At 46.0% G+C, this 17,163-nt stretch overlaps 1 protein-coding gene across 1 annotated transcript; it reads left to right on the forward strand.

Annotated features, from left to right (window-relative positions):
• The first annotated feature begins 4,324 nt into the window (after nucleotides 1–4,324).
• LOC119306872 (importin subunit beta-1-like) lies at nucleotides 4,325–7,092 on the forward strand. The gene is made up of 2 exons (XM_037582981.1): nucleotides 4,325–6,792; nucleotides 6,879–7,092. The coding sequence occupies exons 1-2, from the start codon at nucleotides 4,325–4,327 to the stop codon at nucleotides 7,003–7,005; spliced, it is 2,595 nt and encodes an 864-aa protein (XP_037438878.1). The 3' UTR covers nucleotides 7,006–7,092.
• The last annotated feature ends 10,071 nt before the right edge of the window (nucleotides 7,093–17,163 follow it).

Consider the following 17,163-nt stretch of genomic DNA (forward strand, 5'->3'; position numbering starts at 1 on the left):
GTACGAAGCTAATTGGCCGAACTTGAAGGTAGCAGGGCCAGCAAGACTCTTTAGATCGAAATCACTAGTTAAGGAGCACTCCTTGCGAAGATCACTCCAACTCCCCCAGGCTGCGACAAGTGGCGCTCTGCATATGTGGCACTTGTCGCAACCTGAGAGTTCTCTTTTTTCGTAGATCCGTTTATTCAAAACGTTTTATCTCTTAAACCGTGCGTCCAAATCTCAAACCGCTTTCGCCGTTGGATTCCTCGCGTCGAGGTCTTCAAACTAGATCCCATGTTAATAGGTTTTGACGAACTTTTTTTCATGAAAAAAACCGGACGAAAAAGCCGAACCAGGAGCACGGTTTTTTTCCTTTCTGAAAGAGGGACACCCGTGCCTCTGACGAAATCACAACCGTGCCTCTCGCGGAAGCAAAACCGTGACTCTCATGAAAAAAATAAAAAATGTGGTTTTTTTTTGGTTTCCAAGGAGGCACGGCCGTGACTCTCGCGGAAGCAAAACCGTGACTCTCGCGAAGAAAACATGAAACACGTTTTTTCTATTCCGAGAGGCACGGTCGTGACTCTCGCGAAAGGAAAAAAACAGAAACCGTGTTTTTTTTTCTGTTTCCGAGAGGCACGGCCGTGACTCTCGCGAAAGCAAAACCGTGACTCTCGCGAAAGAAAAGAATATGTGTTTTTGCCCAAATTTTTTTGAATTCTTTTTAGTTGAAAAGCTAGGGAAGACCGGTGGAAAACCAAAATATCAAAAAAAAACAAAAAAAAACGTTTAACAGGCCGAAAACGTGTGCGGAAAAATAAAATAAAAACAAAATCCGGAGGGAGCGCCCAGAGCGCGACACGTGGCGAATGGCTGAGAGCGCGCCAAGTGGCGTTGATCGTTGTGAATGTCCCGATGGAGCGCTCGTTAATTAGTTGCTCCCTCTTTAGATTTGAGTGACGCCTGGGCAGGCTGGACGTATCGAGCTGGCTTTTCGGCCCACTCGTGGCCCGTTCAATCTTGGCCCGCTCGGTCCTGGCTCGCCAGTGAAATTGGACGGTTCGGTCTGCCAAATTGGGCCCGAAAAAATGTCGGTCCGGTCCGGTCTTTAACCGGGCCGACTGAGCGGACCGAGAAAACACTACGACAGCCACCGCCGTTCCTCATCGTCACGGCCACCAGCAGCCCTCGGGTGAACCACCAGCAGCCCTCAGGTAAAGATGGATATATGCACCCTGTTGAAGTTACAATTGTTTTTTCTTACTTCTATAGTTGTATTCAGTTTCTAAAGGCCTTTCAAGCTTTCTATTCTTACGGATATCTGCATTTCCGTACATTTTCTCATGTTGTGGATTTGGAGTGACCAGTATGATTGGGTTCTCCATTAGACATTATCTACAGTCTCCCCGACATTTCTTATTTCATATGCAAGCAGCTAACTGATGTAACATGATTATGTTTTGGGTGTAGCTCTACTTTTTCAAGGATGTTGTTCGTAGCTATAATTTTTTTTTAAATATCACATTTTACGGATGATTGTACCTATAATGTTGTTCATATAAGATACAGGGCAAAGTATTTGTGCAACCTCTGTCCCTGCCCAACGTGTTGTGCATTGTAGGAGGAGCAAGCGAACCCCGGTCTGGCATCAAGCCGAGGTGAGCCCCTCCTTCCCATGCATCCTTTTTGTTTGGGAGATGCCGCCTTTTCTTGACTTGGCTTGCTGTCTTGCGTGCAGCCATGTCCAGGTTGGAGCGGTGATGGCAGCTGCAGCAGGACGGACGGCGCCGGCAACAAGCACAGTTCCTCATCTTTGTCTCCGACGAAAAAGATCATCTGGTGACAAAACACCTCCTCCTTCTCTTCTCTGTGTGTGCTCCTCCCATTGATGATAAATAGACAGAAGTTGTTTCAGGACAGGGTATCTTGCCGGGAAACAGACTACATAGTATGTACTATATGTGCCATTAAAACTGTTTATTGTTATTGCAACTGAAGCTGCATAAAAGGGCTTTCGGTTGTTTATACATTACTCAGCCTCCAGTCTCATTATGTACAAATGACTTGATCTAATCATTATGAAAGACCTGTGGGGTGTGTTGCTTTCTGTATAAATAACTTGCTATAATTGTAGGTTTTGTTCTATTTCTTTTTTTCAAACTTGATGCGTCGAGCTTTGAGCTACTATAATAATTTGATGATCCTTTTTTGGAAGATAGTTTAATAGTGAATTTGAACACTTATGTATAGGTATTTGTTGTTGTGTTATGTATGGAGATGCAGATTCTTATTATGTGGCTTAAGGTTTTAGTTTGGTAGTTTTAAGTGTTATTGATTGTTTTGCTGCAACTGGTTGTTGCTCAGCATGATAACCGAAGGAATGCCTCTTGAAAATTGAGATCCTTATTATGTGTTCTTTCTTTGAGATTGGTGTGATGTGAACTTATATTCTTGGTGAAATGTGTACCAAGTTTATTTTTTTGGATTTGGTGTGTTGGACCAAGGGTTGAAGTAGGCAACGCTTGCCAGGGCGCGCTAACTATCTCATTTTTGCGCTCTTAGTACTGAACTTATTGTCAAATGGCTACCTTTTGTGGTCTCATGAAAGCACTGAACTTGAACTTTATGCTGCCTTATATAATCTAATGACGATGTTGAACTCAAATGATGTCTTGCTTCTATTACAAGTGAATTTGTTTCTTTTATTTTGTTGAATGCATATGCTAACGAGGATTCCTACTAACATGAACATTCCTTGTTTGATCAAATTGTTCGGACCGGCACCCTCGCGCCAAGGCGCGATTCCGATCTAGTTCCTTCCATGGCAGCCCTCGGGTGAACCACCATGTCTCCAGGCTTGCCCTTCCCTTCCATTCTCACCTCCCCGTGTCGTCCTAGCATCTTGCCACCGCTCGCCGTCGCTATCGTGAGTGCACGGCAGCCGCTCTCGAGCTCTCGACCATGGCATGGACCCCAACCGTTGCACCAATTCCTTCCATAGCAGCGGTATTTCTTGCTATGGCAGCGCTTTTAGACCGTGGAGACAAGTGCCATGGCAGCCACTTCAGCAGAGCAAGCACGCACTGTCGAATCATGGGAGAGCGCTCGGCCGTGATTTTTGGATCGTGGGAGAAATGCTCCGCCGTGACTTTTGGATCGTGGGAATAATGCTCTGCCGTGACTTTCACGTCCAACAGATTACGCAAGTACAGTTCCTTCAAAAAAAAAGATTACACAAGTACAGTAGTGTTTTGGAAGGCTCTAAATTTAGAGGCGGCTTCCTATAATCACGCGTCATCCATCCTATGCTGCCGTTCCTTTTATTGAGCCGAACAGAAAACAGAAAGTACGAGAGAAAATGGGTTTGATCCAAAAATCATGGCGTCATTTGATGGCATTCTCGACGTTAGATTTGATCCCCTAATCAGGGCAAGGCCCGCGTAGAGAAAATCATGGGCTCATGCACGCGCAACATTAGGGCATGTACAATGGTTGATAAGAGAGTCTTATCTTATGTCTTGTATGTAATTTAGAGATGACAAAAAGATTGTCTATAATGGATAATCTCTTCACCTTATATTCAATAACTAGTTATTCTTAAAAACGTGGTTAGACATATATTATGCTAAGAGAAGACAAGTCTTTTCTTATGAGCTCTCTCTTTCACCTCATTATTTATTCTACATGCCCTTACTTGCATGCAACAGAGAAACTGCTAAGAAATACTACATCGTGTGTGCTGGTTCATGGCTACATAAAAAATCAATCAAACAACAGCCGTGCCACCCAGCGCACTTCCACTGCACGTCGCCCTCCTTGCCGCATTACCCTTGCACGTCGCCCACCTCGCCGCTGCACCCGTGCACGTCGCCGCCGATGGTTGTTGGCCGGTCCGCTCGGTCCGGCTCCAGCTTCGCCGCCACAGGTCCGGTCTCTAAAAACAGGACCGCCAGGTTGGTCGGTCCGGTCCCGGTCCGGTCCGGACCGCCGGCGGCCGGTCCAAACTCTGGGTAGGTCAGGGACCGTGTCCACCCTGACCTGGGCTTAGGCCGTCACACGTCCCTTTACGAGGCATACTGCGTTATATATTAGGCGGGCCAGGAGGCCCAGGACTCAACCGACCTCATCTTGCCTTCTGATGAGCGACCCGAACTCAACCGACGGCGATCGGTCTCTCGCGTCCATAATCGCCGCCGCCGCCGCCGCCGTCCTCTATTGACTTCACCGTCCGCTTTGGATTTGCAGTACGTACGTACGTGTTCATCACTTCCCTACAGCTTTTGCTTTTGCTAACCGACGATCGACTTGTGCTTACTACTCGATCCATGTTTGCTGCAGATACATGGATATCACCAAGCTTCTGCTGGACGCTCAGCACCACGACTACGGCATAAGGTCGGTGGCAGAGGCCGAACTCAAGCGGCTCGAGGAGCACGACCTACCCGGCTTCCTCCTGCGCCTGTCGTCGGAGCTCTCCAGCGACCACAGCCCACCCGAGTCCAGGAGGCTCGCCGGCACCATCCTCAAGGACTCGCTGGGTTCCTCTGATGGCAACGTACACCCGATCAATGATCCACTCGTCCACCGGTGGTTGAGCCTTGATCCATCCATCCGATCCACCATCAAGGAGTCGTCGCTCATGACGGCGCTAGCATCTCCGGTCGCCGACGCCAGGCGCACCTCGTCGCAGGTCATCACAAAGCTCGAGTTCATCGGGGACTGGCCGGACCTCCTTGGCCGGTTGCTGGGCAACGCGGCACAAAGGCAGGGCGTGCCGCCTCTAAAGCAGCAGGCCGCCCTGGAGGCGCTGGAGCATGTCTTCAAGGATAGGCACAAGTACCTGCAGCCGGATCAGGTTGACGACGTTCTCAATTTCCTCATCGTGGAGGCGAGCCGCGTGGAGGACGACATAAGCCGCGATGTCCGCCTCGCGGCAATTCGAGCTCTACGTAACGTTCTATGGTATGAAGTTTGGAGAATATGTAAAGACGATGATGAGGGAACCCGTATAATGGCCGCGGTCCTCAATGCTGCTAAATCCGAAGAAACGGAGTTCAGGCAGGCGACGTTCGAGTGCCTTGCTGCGATTGCATCCAGAGATCACACCAAGTTAGAGCCCTACATGGAAACCATACTTGGACTTACAACCCAAGCTTTCAAAGGAGGTGTGGAATCTGTTGCGCTTGCTTCTATTGAGTTCTGGAGCGCTGCTTGTGAAAGAGAGATTAGGCTACAATACTACATGCGCGATGATGATGATGACAACGATGATGATGTCGTCGCTCTAGATTGTGGCTTTCTTGGCAAGCCCCTCTCTGCACTTGCCCCACTTCTTCTAGAAACACTGTTAAAGCAAGACGAAGATGATAGCTTAAAAGACCTATCCACATGCTTTATATATAAAGCGGGGCGAAAGCCTTTCTCGGTAAAAGACCTATCCACAAGTGCTATGGAATGCCTAGGCCTTGCCGCTAAAAGTATCGGGGCTGCAATTGTCCCTCCCGTGATGCGGTTTTTTGGGGCTAACATCATAGCGTCAGATTGGCAAAGTCGCAAGGCAGCCACGTTTGCATTAGGTTTTATCCTAGAAGGTCCCTCTCTTGAGAAACTCGCTCCCGTGATCGATCTGCTGCTTGACATGATGAAAGATCCAAACATGCAGGTAAGAGAAACCGCCGCAAGAACACTCCAGCGGGTGTTTGAGCTTCGGCATTCTCAAGCTAGTTCAAATAGAATCGTAACAAATGCAAACCTTCCTCGGATCATGGATGTGCTGATAGAGAGTACTAAAGATGTTTCAGAAGTGTCTGACAAAGTCTGTGGAGCTATATATTATCTTGCGCTAGGTTACGACGAAGATGCACAATCAAAGTCAAAGTCGAACTCATCAGAGCTTTCACCTTTTGTTGAGCCTGTTATTGACGCTCTGCTTTCTGCTTCAGAACCTACCCCTTTGGGGCTTCCAGCATGTGCATCTGCTTATGAAGCATTGAGTGAGATTGTAAGAGTCGGTAGCACAAGAGAATTTGAAGCTTCCCTAGCTATTAGAGTCGTAATGCCTAGAATCCTTAGAAGATTGAATGTCGTGGTCAATCATGACGGTGTAGTAATTTCATCAGGTGACAGCAAGATGAATCGTGGCCTTCTTGAGTTTTTGCTGTGTGGTCTAGTTCAGCTAATAATCGAGAAGATGGGCAGCTGGGACATAATCGAACGATCTGCACTTAGGGACTCTGCTCAATATGTATTGCTGCTATTGTGCCGTGTCTTAACCAGCAGCGACTGTCCTGGTGCACGTCATAAAGCAGCCCTTGCCATTGGTGCTCTTGCTCATGCCATCGGTCCGGATTTTGGGGAACACATGCCTATGCTCTTGCAGCATTTTACTGCGAAGCGGCTCTCTCCAACTTATTTACATGTGATGTGTGATATCTGCCATGTCTTGGGAGATAAAGTGGCGGTGCCATGGTCTGATCAAATCATGGACGTTCTTTACAAAGGCATGTCAGATGATGTGGCTCTTATACCTTCAATTGTGGCATGCTTTGGAGAGATCGCCCTTGCCATCGGCAGGAATTTTGAGAGGTACCTAGAGACTGTTATGAACATGCTTAAAGAAGCCGCCAACAACGGAAAATATCGTGCTCATGTTTCAGAAGTGGGTAAGGTTGAGTATGGTGACCCGCTTATAGAGGGATTGTTTAAGGCCTACTCTAGCATATTGCGGGGTATAAAGGATCCAATATCTGGGTTTAAGGTAATAGCGGCTCTAATGGAGTTCAGTGAAGCTGTGTGCAAGGAGCAGAGGAGGTGCACATCATTTTCTTCATTGCCTTGGTTCGTTTTGGTTGGCTGTTCCTTGTCATTGACCATGCAGGTGCGTATTTTTGTTTCAGGAGGAATACAAGTGTGGTGCAAGCTGGGGTTGGTGCCTTGTCTGATCTTCAGTCCATTGTTGGGTCATGGATCGAGGACATGATTCAATCTCAGTCAGCAGCCATGGAGGTTGAGGCCACAAATTAAGGCATGCATTTTATTTTCTCAGCCATGGTGATTATATATTTTCTTACGTTCTCTTTTTATGTATGAAATAAGATAAAATTTATGGAATGTAAAATTATGATGCATTCATGTTAAAATATATATATATCCGTGTGTGTGAGCGCGCGCTGAGCTGACAGAAAATCTTCCTAATTTGATGTCATGTAAGGGTTGGTTCCATGCAACAAAATATTCCTTTTATGTCAGTACGAGTAAGCAGGGATCGGTTTTCTGCATCCTGGTGGCACCTCTTCTTGCAATGATAAATCTTGCATGCTTCCATCTTGATCTGCAGGCTTAGCTAGGTGTGTGTCGCTTGCTCGAATCAGTAATCATTCAGTTATTTCCTTCCAACCTTTTTGGGGAAATATAAGCATCTTTTGCTATATATATGATCGGATCCGATTGTCAAAGCAGATTGATTGTTTCAGTTCCTTGCGGTTGCACCGTATGTACATATTACATACTACTTATGTTAATACACCCACATTTGATTACTCCATTATCTTTTATTACATTTTAGCCGTTCGAGGGTAGCAAATTATTGTCATGCAACCTTCCAACTATGGACGATTTAATGTGAATACCTTTTTATTGGACCAAACCAGAGGATTGCTTTAGTAACCAGCGAGTAGATTTGGATGATGTAATTTGCAAAAAATACAATAAAAATTGTACAGTTCTCCTCGGATGTCATTTGACCACAAAACTTGGCAAGCCTCTCTAACATTTGTTGATAATCATTTCTACAAAGTTTTAGATTTTTTCGAAATGTTTTGGGATGTTTTTCTTGCGTGGGTGTAGCATGGGTGCATCGAGGTGGCTCAGCCATTACTTTACTCTAGAAGAATTTGGGTACCGTAGCACTTACACTTGCAGCCATACATCTCAAGAATTTTGGATGATGTAAGAATATTTCAAGGTTGTACATTGTTGATGAAGAATGCGAACGGGGAACGACTCTAGCTACTCCGCACCCCATCAGACACTTCCAATCAACAGGCGCCGCCACAAACTCCCCCCGAGGCAGAATGCGTCTATGAGGAGCACATGGTCGACCTCCGCCAAAATCATCTTGTGCTCGTTGGTGACAAGTGCCGGCGGTTCGAGATGTACTCGGAAGGGGATTACCAACAAGGCCGGGCCGTCTGGAGCTACTGATGAGGCCAGATCGTTTGGAAATGGCCAGCGAGTTGGTCACAATTCTCCATGCGAACACGCGTACCTTTGGAGGAGCAGGGCACCCCCATATGATCTTCAGATGGCTCGATGACCATCTGGTGCCCTGCTCGTGGCTGTTGCCAATGGACACTCGTGCTCGTCCATGGCTAGGCACTGGTGGAATAACCGGTGAGGATACCGTTTTTCTCGGGCGCCCATGCAATGATGTCGCCAGTGAAGCGAGGCGATGTGCGAATGCTACTGATCGCATCATCGTTCGGAGTTAGGAAATGGCGTCAGAGGAGGTCCAAATGCCAATTGACGGCCTAGCCGAGAAGCTCAAGAACTCTCCTGAGCCAGCAGGTTCCTTGCTGGGTGATGGGTTGACGCGACGGCTCAGTAGGCAGCTAGCGGTCATGCCAGATGCGAATGATATGCCCATCGCCAACACGCCAAACAATGCCCTCTTTCAAGAGCTCGATGCCGTACTGGATGCCCTACCAAGTAGAGAAAGCGTTCCCCAAGAAGAACGTGTCCTCGAGGCGGCCCTCCGGGTAATAGCAAGCCTTAAGCACCTGCGCACACAAGCTATGAGGATTAGTGAGTAAGCGCCATGCCTGCCTGGCGAGCAGAGCCTCGTTGAAGAGGTGGAAAGCCCTGAATCCCAGATTTTGTTCCTCATTAGTTAGCATCACGAATGCAAACCAGATTTATATATTTTTCAGCTAAGGAACCGAGATCTTTCTCTATTAAAACCATATAAAAGTATAAGCAGTGTAGAGCTTCAGAGGTAGTACACGTGCTAAAGGATTTTACGGGATGTTTGAACTGGAATCTGATGGCCGTGGTCGGTTATGGTATCTTGAAAGATAATTCGACTCTGTTTTACTGAAATTCAGGACAACACTATCTATTTGCAAAAAAAAAAGATGGAACAGATTCAGGATTCTGTTTTACTCTATGTATATCAAACTAGCTAAAGCTAATTTAGCTCGCTGTGTATAATTGATAGCCAACCAGCGCGCGAATCAGTCGTGAATGATCATTCCATACATGCAATGAATCAAGATATATAGTTTCTCATTCGGATCAAGACATATAGTTTCTCATACGTGCAATGGCGGCGAGGTTCTCAAGCGAATGAGTCATGAATGATCATTGCATACGTGTAATTAATCAAGACATATAGGTTCTCATTCGGATCGGAGCATGTAGGATCAACTAGCTTGCTTGTTATTTTCACGCTCTCAGCAGGCTCCGCGTGTTTAGACACTGAACGTGCAGGCAGCACGTCGGAGACCGCTGTATTTGGTTCGTGTTAGCTCGTCTTCACCACACAATAGACGTACAGTTTAAATTGACACAAATTAAACATGATGGGCGTCAAAGAATCGAAAGAAAAATGTTGTTGGAGCCTCCTTAGGACCAAGGAACTAGGCGATTTGGACGGCAAGGCACAAGGAATATGAAATACATGACGGCGAGGTTCTTGATAGACTCAACAATTTGTCAAAACAAGAGATGGATACATGGCAGATCCTCACCCACCTAACCAAATCCCGAGATTGGGGAGCCACGATGCCAACGAAGCATGAACCAGGTCACACGAGCGCCGCAACAAGTCGAACTTAGACTCGCTCGTCATCAGGGAAGAAGGCATGAAGAACTCGTCGCCCTCGCTCATGGTGATGCGGGGCGGCGTTGGGGGCCGGTGAAGAGGAGAGCGCCAGGCCTTGAGACCGGAGGGTCGTCCGAGGCCTCAGTGATGATAGTTCCTGTGCCAGGGGCGAACCCAAGAAAAAACTTGTGAGGGGCCAAGAATGTATGACCACATGAACCAACAAGTCAACCCCCCCCCCCAAATCCTGAGTACCATTATGCAGGGCAAATTGTAAGATGGTCCTATGTGAATAGTATTTGGGATAGACGGATATAAATGTAGTGATGTTTTCTTTTCTATCTATGTATTAACTTTGAGATGCTACTCGTCTTGCGTGTTTGAACGGCTCACTGTTGGATTATAACTGTTGGCCAGAAACGTATCCGGCCGTACCGTCGGTTATTAGTGTAATGGCCGAAGAAGAATAACCGACAAAAAATGGCCAATGGTGTACCGTCAGTTATAATTTTATCCGTCGGTGAGCTGAAATAGTCGATGGTAATTGCAGCCTCGGTTATAATGAGATATCTAGTAGTGGTAAGTTCCTGCTAATTTTTCAACTCTGCAGGGGACCGCACCTTTTGAGTCCTGTACGGGAGAAGGGTGATAAGGTTTTTGGAGAGTGCTCAGCGCGACTACTGGCTGCTTCATCACGGACGATCCGGTCGCCGACGACTACTTCCCCAACGACGACTTCTTCTCCGACGTCCATGACCTCCTCGACGACATGGCAGGCGAGGACACCGACCCCAAGTCCAGCGCTTCTGTTGTTGCTGTGCCGTACGCGTTCTTCTCCTTTCTGTTAGAAGTCCTGCTACAGTTCTTGGCTCTAGTTTCTGTCCTACATATGTTAGGTTCTATGTCATATAAGCAACTTCATCTAGTGTCTGTTCTAGATGTGTTTAGCTCAAGTTCATATATGCAGACGATGTTTACCTTCTCTATGTCAGATTGCATGACTTGCTTTATATTTGCTATTTTAGTCATGCTTTATCTAGTATTTGCGTTAGCAAAATTATTTGGTAAATTGGTCACATTTCCAACAGTATGTTCTCCCAGTAGGTCAACCCAAGGCATGACAACATGTCACCGCTTGGCACCGAGGTCAAACACAAGGCACGAGCATGTGATGGCATCACAGACTAGAAATGAATCATCGCCTAGTGTCGCGTATCCAGACAGCTTGATCTTCCTGTCAAGAACATGAGATTGATCTGCCTCGCAGCGCACCCATGACCATGAGGTGGATCCACGAGGAGAAGCCTTGAGTTGGTAAATTGAAGGGTATCAGTATTCAGTAAGAGCAACGGTAAACCCACCAAGTCGGATGGCCATAACAAACGGATCAACAGGCCGTGACGCAAAAGTGTGCCGTCTCTTGTCGAGATCAACCACGCGCATGCCATCTTCTATGCACGAGACAGCATATAGTTCCGAGCTGCTACCACGGACAAAGTGCCACTGTGGAGGCGGCTCGTCATTCAACATGTAGGGACGGCCTTCATCTGCAGGTACAACGTAATGCGGTTCGAGAGGCCTGTCGTCGTCGTCGTCGTCTCTCTCTAACATTCTTATTCCCGACCTTGCATGCTCAATCGCACTCGAATCCATGAGATTGAATTTATCTAATTTATAGATAAATGATTGTAAACCAGCTTGGCAGATAACAAAGAGATCTGTGTGGATGGGAGCTATTGAAGGTGCGATATCTAAGATCTTTTGGATCAAGCTATTGAATGAAATGACATCAATCATCTCGGGGCTGCTTGGAATTGGATCCTCCTCCTCCTCGTCTCCATGTTGCAGCAGCACCTTCTCGTCCCTGTACTCCCTGATTGATTGATTGGTTAGTGGACATACATGAAACTAATTAATTCGTAATAAGCAAGATATATAGACAGAAACTTACTGCAGAAAGCAGAATTCATGTTGATCATCATCGACTTCTTCCACGGGCAACATATGGAGTATCCGGTGGCAGGTGGAGTGCAGGACCTCGACGCCTCCTCCTCCCCCTCCTTGTAGCACTCCCTCCGTCCGGAAATACTTGTCGCACAAATAGATGAAATTGGATGTATCTAGAACTAAAATATGTCTAGATACATCCATTTCCCCGACGAGTATTTCCGGATGGAGGGAGTATATCCGAAGAAGGAGGGAGGTGGAAGGTGGTGAGAATGGCGTGCAGGCGGTCGCACGGGCACCCGAGCCGGACACTGATCCAGACGGAGCACATGAGCCGGGCGCTGAGTTGGGTGAGGAAGCCATACCCTTCCTTTCCATAGTAATTCGACATTGACCGGCGGATGCAGCTTTAGCCGCCTAATTCTCTTCCTCTTTGGTTCTTCTTCCTCTTCAAATGACAGCTTGTATGCGTAGATGGCATTGTCTTGTTGGATGTAAACGGCGCGGCCAAGGATAGGGATGTAGTACTCGTGTGAGGGGTCGGTGATGACCTGGGTCCAGCCGGAGTCGGGGTCGGAGAGATCCACGGTGAAGAAGAGGCTGTTGTCGAGGGACAGCAGGATGAGCGTGCCACCGCCGGCGCCGAGGCCGGGGAGCACGGCGTAGCCCTGGAGGAAGGGTCCACCCCACACGGGGAGGGACCTGTCGACTCTGCAAGGGTGGGTGTAAGGGCTGCCCACCTGCTCCCAACGACTGGAACTCCGGCCATCGGCGTCTTCCTCTTGGATGACGAGGCAAAAACTGATGGGAGAAGAGTGGCTGGCGGACACGGCCCAGAGGTGGCCGTCGGCAGAGATGGGCACGCACCGGCCAAGCACGCTCGGATGGGCGTCTTATTTTTTATAAGGACTGTGATATTTGGCACATGTGTGCCATATAAGCAAAACTGCCACACCTCTACTTCCTTCACTTTAAAAACATGCATACATTAGCATTCTTTCTCTTTTCACGTGCATTTCTCCTTCTAATTATATGCATACACTAGAGGACAAAAAAGCTGAGATGTCATTCTAGATTCTCTTTATTCCAAACATTTGAAATGTTTTGTAGCTCAAACCATCGGTCTGATGTAAAAACCGTTTCTACATAAAAGATTCGTCTCGATGAGATCTTCGAAACTAGATCCCATGTTGGCATGTTCCAATGACTTTTTTCAGCCAAAATTTATCACGCCCAGGCTACATAAGTTACCATGCCCATTATATGCAAGTTACCGTGCTATTTCCACATAAGTTATCGAAGGCGTAAAAAAAGGTTCACCGACCCTACAGTTCATATATTACCATGCTTTATTAAGTTATCGGGCCTGCGGTTCTTATATTACCATGTTGTTTTTATGTCTGTGGTTCGTATATTACCATGATGTTTTCATATAAGTTACCGCGGGGAGGGGGGTATGTTTCTAATATTTTTTTCGCTTGATCAAGGTTACCATGGTGTTTGTACGTGGTATGTGATGCGTATGTAACCATGCTATTTACACAAAATTTACGGGGTATGTTTTCAACAATTTCCCAACCGAGTCAAATATTACCATGGTATTTGTACGTAAATTATCAGGTATGCGATGGGTATATTACTATGCTATTTACACAGAAGTTACCGCGGGTATCTTTTCAACAATTTTTTTCTCTAGATCAAATTTACCGCTGTGTTTGGACCTAAATTATCAAGGTTGCGGTGCGTAATTTATATGCTATTTACATACAAAAGGTTACCATGTGTATTTTTCAACCACCTTTTATCGTGCTATTTACACATGAGTTCCCGGGGTATATTTTCAACAACTTCATCCACTCGAATCAAACTTATCATGGTATTTGTACGTAAGTTATCGGGTTTTGCAGTTCATATATGACCGTGCTATTTTCACTTAAGTTATCACGGGTATGTTTTTCGACAACTTTTTTGCCCTTTAGTGAAAATTATCGCGGTGTTTGTACATAAGTTATCTGGTATACGATTCGTATATTACCGTTCTATTTTCTTGTAAGTTATCGAGGTATATATTTCAACAATTTTTCCTTCTTTGGACAAAGTTGCTGCTGCCACCCCTGCCTCCCTCGACGCTGCTGCCTCCCACTCCATCACGGGAGCTGCCGTAGACGCCACCGAGACACCCTCGATGCCCTACGCGCCACCATCTCCCCCGAACACCTCCCCTCCACCGTTACCCCGAGCACCCTCTCAGTGAGCCCCCACCCCGCCTCTCTAGGTTAATTTACTTAGGTGAATTTAGTTATGAACCATAGGAATAAGCTAGGTTAAGTAGGTTAACTAGGTAGGTTAAGTAACTAAGTGAACTAGCCAGGTTAATTTGGTTCATTAGGTTAACTTGTTAGGTAAACTAGGTTGGCTAGGTTAGAGCAAAATTTTAGTTCAGAGCAAAATTTTAGTTAGGGCAGTAGGGTTTAGAGCAAAATTTTAGTTAGGGAAGTAAGGTTTAATTATGGTTTTTATTTTCATAGATGTTTTTTTAAAGAACAAAATGAAGAAAATATTGCAGCAGTGCTGCTAGTATTATATATAGTAGTACTAGTAGATGTTAATTAGGTTAGGGCAGAAGTGGTACTAGTAGATGTTAATTAGTTGGCCTTAGGGTTCTACTAGCTTAATTAGGTTAGTAGTGCTGCTGGTAGTAGTGGTATAGTAGGTTAATTAGGTGAAGTTAAATGAATGACCTAAATGAATGAAATTAGTAGTTAACTAAATTTTTAGGATAAATTTGTATATGCTTAAGTACTTAACTAAATATTAGTTTTAGGACAAACTTGTATATGCTTAAGTACTTAACTAAATATATTACAGGGTTGTATATATAGTTGCTTAAGTACTTGTATAGTTGTTCTGCACCCAATGTATGCTTAAGTAGTTGTATAATTCATAGGGTTCATCAATGGGTGCTTAAGTAGTTGTAGATGCTTAAGTAGCTAGCTAGGGTTCATCTAATTAGTTAGTACATGTAGATGCTTAAGTACTAGGGCAGTAGGGATAGGGCAGTAGGGTTAGGGCAGTAGGGTTCAACTAGATGTTAATTAGGGCAGTAGGGTTTAGTTTAGAGAAAAAATAAAAATGTAAAATTCTATCAGTGCTGCAAGTGTACTAGGTTATTAATTTTTACTGCTTTTTTTATTATGACAGAAATTTAGGACATAATTTGAATTGAGTTCTAGGGTTCTTAATTTGAAATTTGTGTAGATTTTCTTGAAGTGTCAAACACTAGAAGATGCAAAGTTGAAGGGGTCATGTTATATGCAAATTCCTCAACAGTGTTTGCTCATGTTTATCTACTGTTCTAGTTGCTCATGTATATGTTCGTAAGTGGTCCTGTTGTATGAAAACTGAAGTGGTTCGATTGTGCCCAAGTGGCCTTTTGTTGTTTCCAGGGAATGAAGCTGAGTGGCCTATGTTTTTTTGGAATGTTGATTCATTTCCGTTCCGGCAAATTTCAGGTTCTCGATTTGTCCACTTTTTAGCAAAGGTCATGCCAAAATTTTCCATGAATTTCTGCATGACTTGTGCTACAAACTAGGACATATCGAGTGCCCGAGATTTTCCGCACCGGGAATGAATCAACGTTCCTACAAAACATTGGCCTTTTTTATGTCATTATTCATTTTATTAGGTATAGAATTAATTGACTAAATTTAATCGTAGGAAACATGGCTAGCAACGATGAAGTACAGGGTTCTGGTGATTCCAATGTCTACGAGGCGGCAGACCCTTATTTGAACCTTCTCGACGAGCAACAGTTGTTCCAGGGCCCACCTGTCACATCCAAGACTGAGACCGACATCGAGACCGTCGCCGAGATTGGCGCTGACACCCATACCGGCACCGAGACCGGCACCGAGATAGGCGAAGCCAGTACATAACCGAAACCAAAGAGGCAACGGAGCCCAAACCAGTTCATCACTAATAGACTGGTGGTCACGGAGGTGGACGATGGCAGTTTTGAGCCAAAAGAGCCTGAGGAAGCGCGCGCGTGCTATGGCAATCAAATAGGCTGCATCCTATGGGCAACCGCCACCATCAACGATGAGAGACTAAAGAAGATACCAAATATGAAGCAGTCCCTCCTAAGCTGCACCAGGTATTCTTGTTCCCGGGCCAGGATGAAATCAAATATACTGATCCAGATAAACACCCGACAATGAAGAAGATAAACAAATGCACCATGAGCAATTTTAGCGCCGCGTTGTTCTCCTGGAAAGTAAGGGTGAAACATAAGATCATCCACAAAAAGGAACCCTACTCCGAGATTGTAAAGGATAATCCGCCAATTACTGAAGAGTCGTTTGAAATATTCAAGGTTGCTTGCATTGAAGAAGCTGCCAAAGAAAAGTCGGAGTACATGAAGGGGCTCCAAGAGAGGAACATGGGGTGCCACCACCTCGGAAGCCGTGGTTACGCGGGGAAGAGGTCCATATGGACCAAGGAGGATGTGAAACGCGAAAGTCTGGGCATCCCAGACCCCTTGGCGGAGTTCACGATCCCACAGGAGCATGATATTGTCAGGGCCTGGTACCATTGGGACCCAGTCAAGAAGGGTTTCGAGACGGACGTGGTCACGTGGAGTTCATGAGACTGCTGGTAATTTTTAATTTACCCCCTAATTTTAGCTTCTGATCAATTTGACTACATGTTTAGTCATATTTGTAAACGATCCTTGTTCCTTTTGCGGAGAGAGCAGCACAGGATTGTAGCCAAAAGTGACTCGCCATCTGAAGCGTTGGCAAGACCCAAGTGGGACACCCCATTTAACCGGGCCTTGAACATATTGAAAGGACTTCCGGTGGACACTCGACCGTCATATGGACACGTGCATGGCATCGGAGACGGCGCCACATGGAAGAAGTACTACCGTGAGACCACTGAGGAGAGAAAGGAAAGACGAAGGTTAGATGAAGAAAACATCAACAAGAAGGTTGAGATTGCGGTTGAGAAGAAATCGGCATAGAAAGTCAAAGTAGCGGTAGCTGCCACAAAAGAGGAGATGGCAGCTTCGTATAGTGTCTTGGTTCCGACTATCATCAGTTGGACCAAGAAAAATCAAAATAAGGATGCAACATACTTTCCCTTTTCGACTTCTTAGGGAAGGCTCCTCCACCAGCTCCTGCACCTGCTCGTGCACAGGCTCCCGCACCTACTCCTGCACCAGCTCCCGCACCTGCTCATAACAGCCCATCCTCCGTCTCGGACGTGCTAGGTGGTGCTTCATCTTTGGCTGAGCTCGACGCCCTCACGGTACCTGACACACCGGCCCTCTTCAATATATGTATAATATCCCGTTTCCATTGCCTTTCAGATGTCTCATGCCGCAGACATGTCTTTGCAGATCGACATAACCCTGT

This window comes from Triticum dicoccoides, chromosome 5B (genome assembly GCF_002162155.2).
Source record: "Triticum dicoccoides isolate Atlit2015 ecotype Zavitan chromosome 5B, WEW_v2.0, whole genome shotgun sequence".
Classification (NCBI taxonomy): domain Eukaryota; kingdom Viridiplantae; phylum Streptophyta; class Magnoliopsida; order Poales; family Poaceae; genus Triticum; species Triticum dicoccoides.

What these genes read in the sequence shown, in the direction of transcription:
- LOC119306872 (XM_037582981.1), top strand. Translation starts at nt 4,325, where the DNA reads ATGGATATCACCAAGCTTCTGCTGGACGCTCAGCACCACGACTACGGC. An exon ending in GTGTGCAAGGAGCAGAGGAG is followed by an intron (nt 6,793 to 6,878) that starts GTGCACATCATT and finishes TTTTTGTTTCAG; the next exon opens with GAGGAATACAAGTGTGGTGC.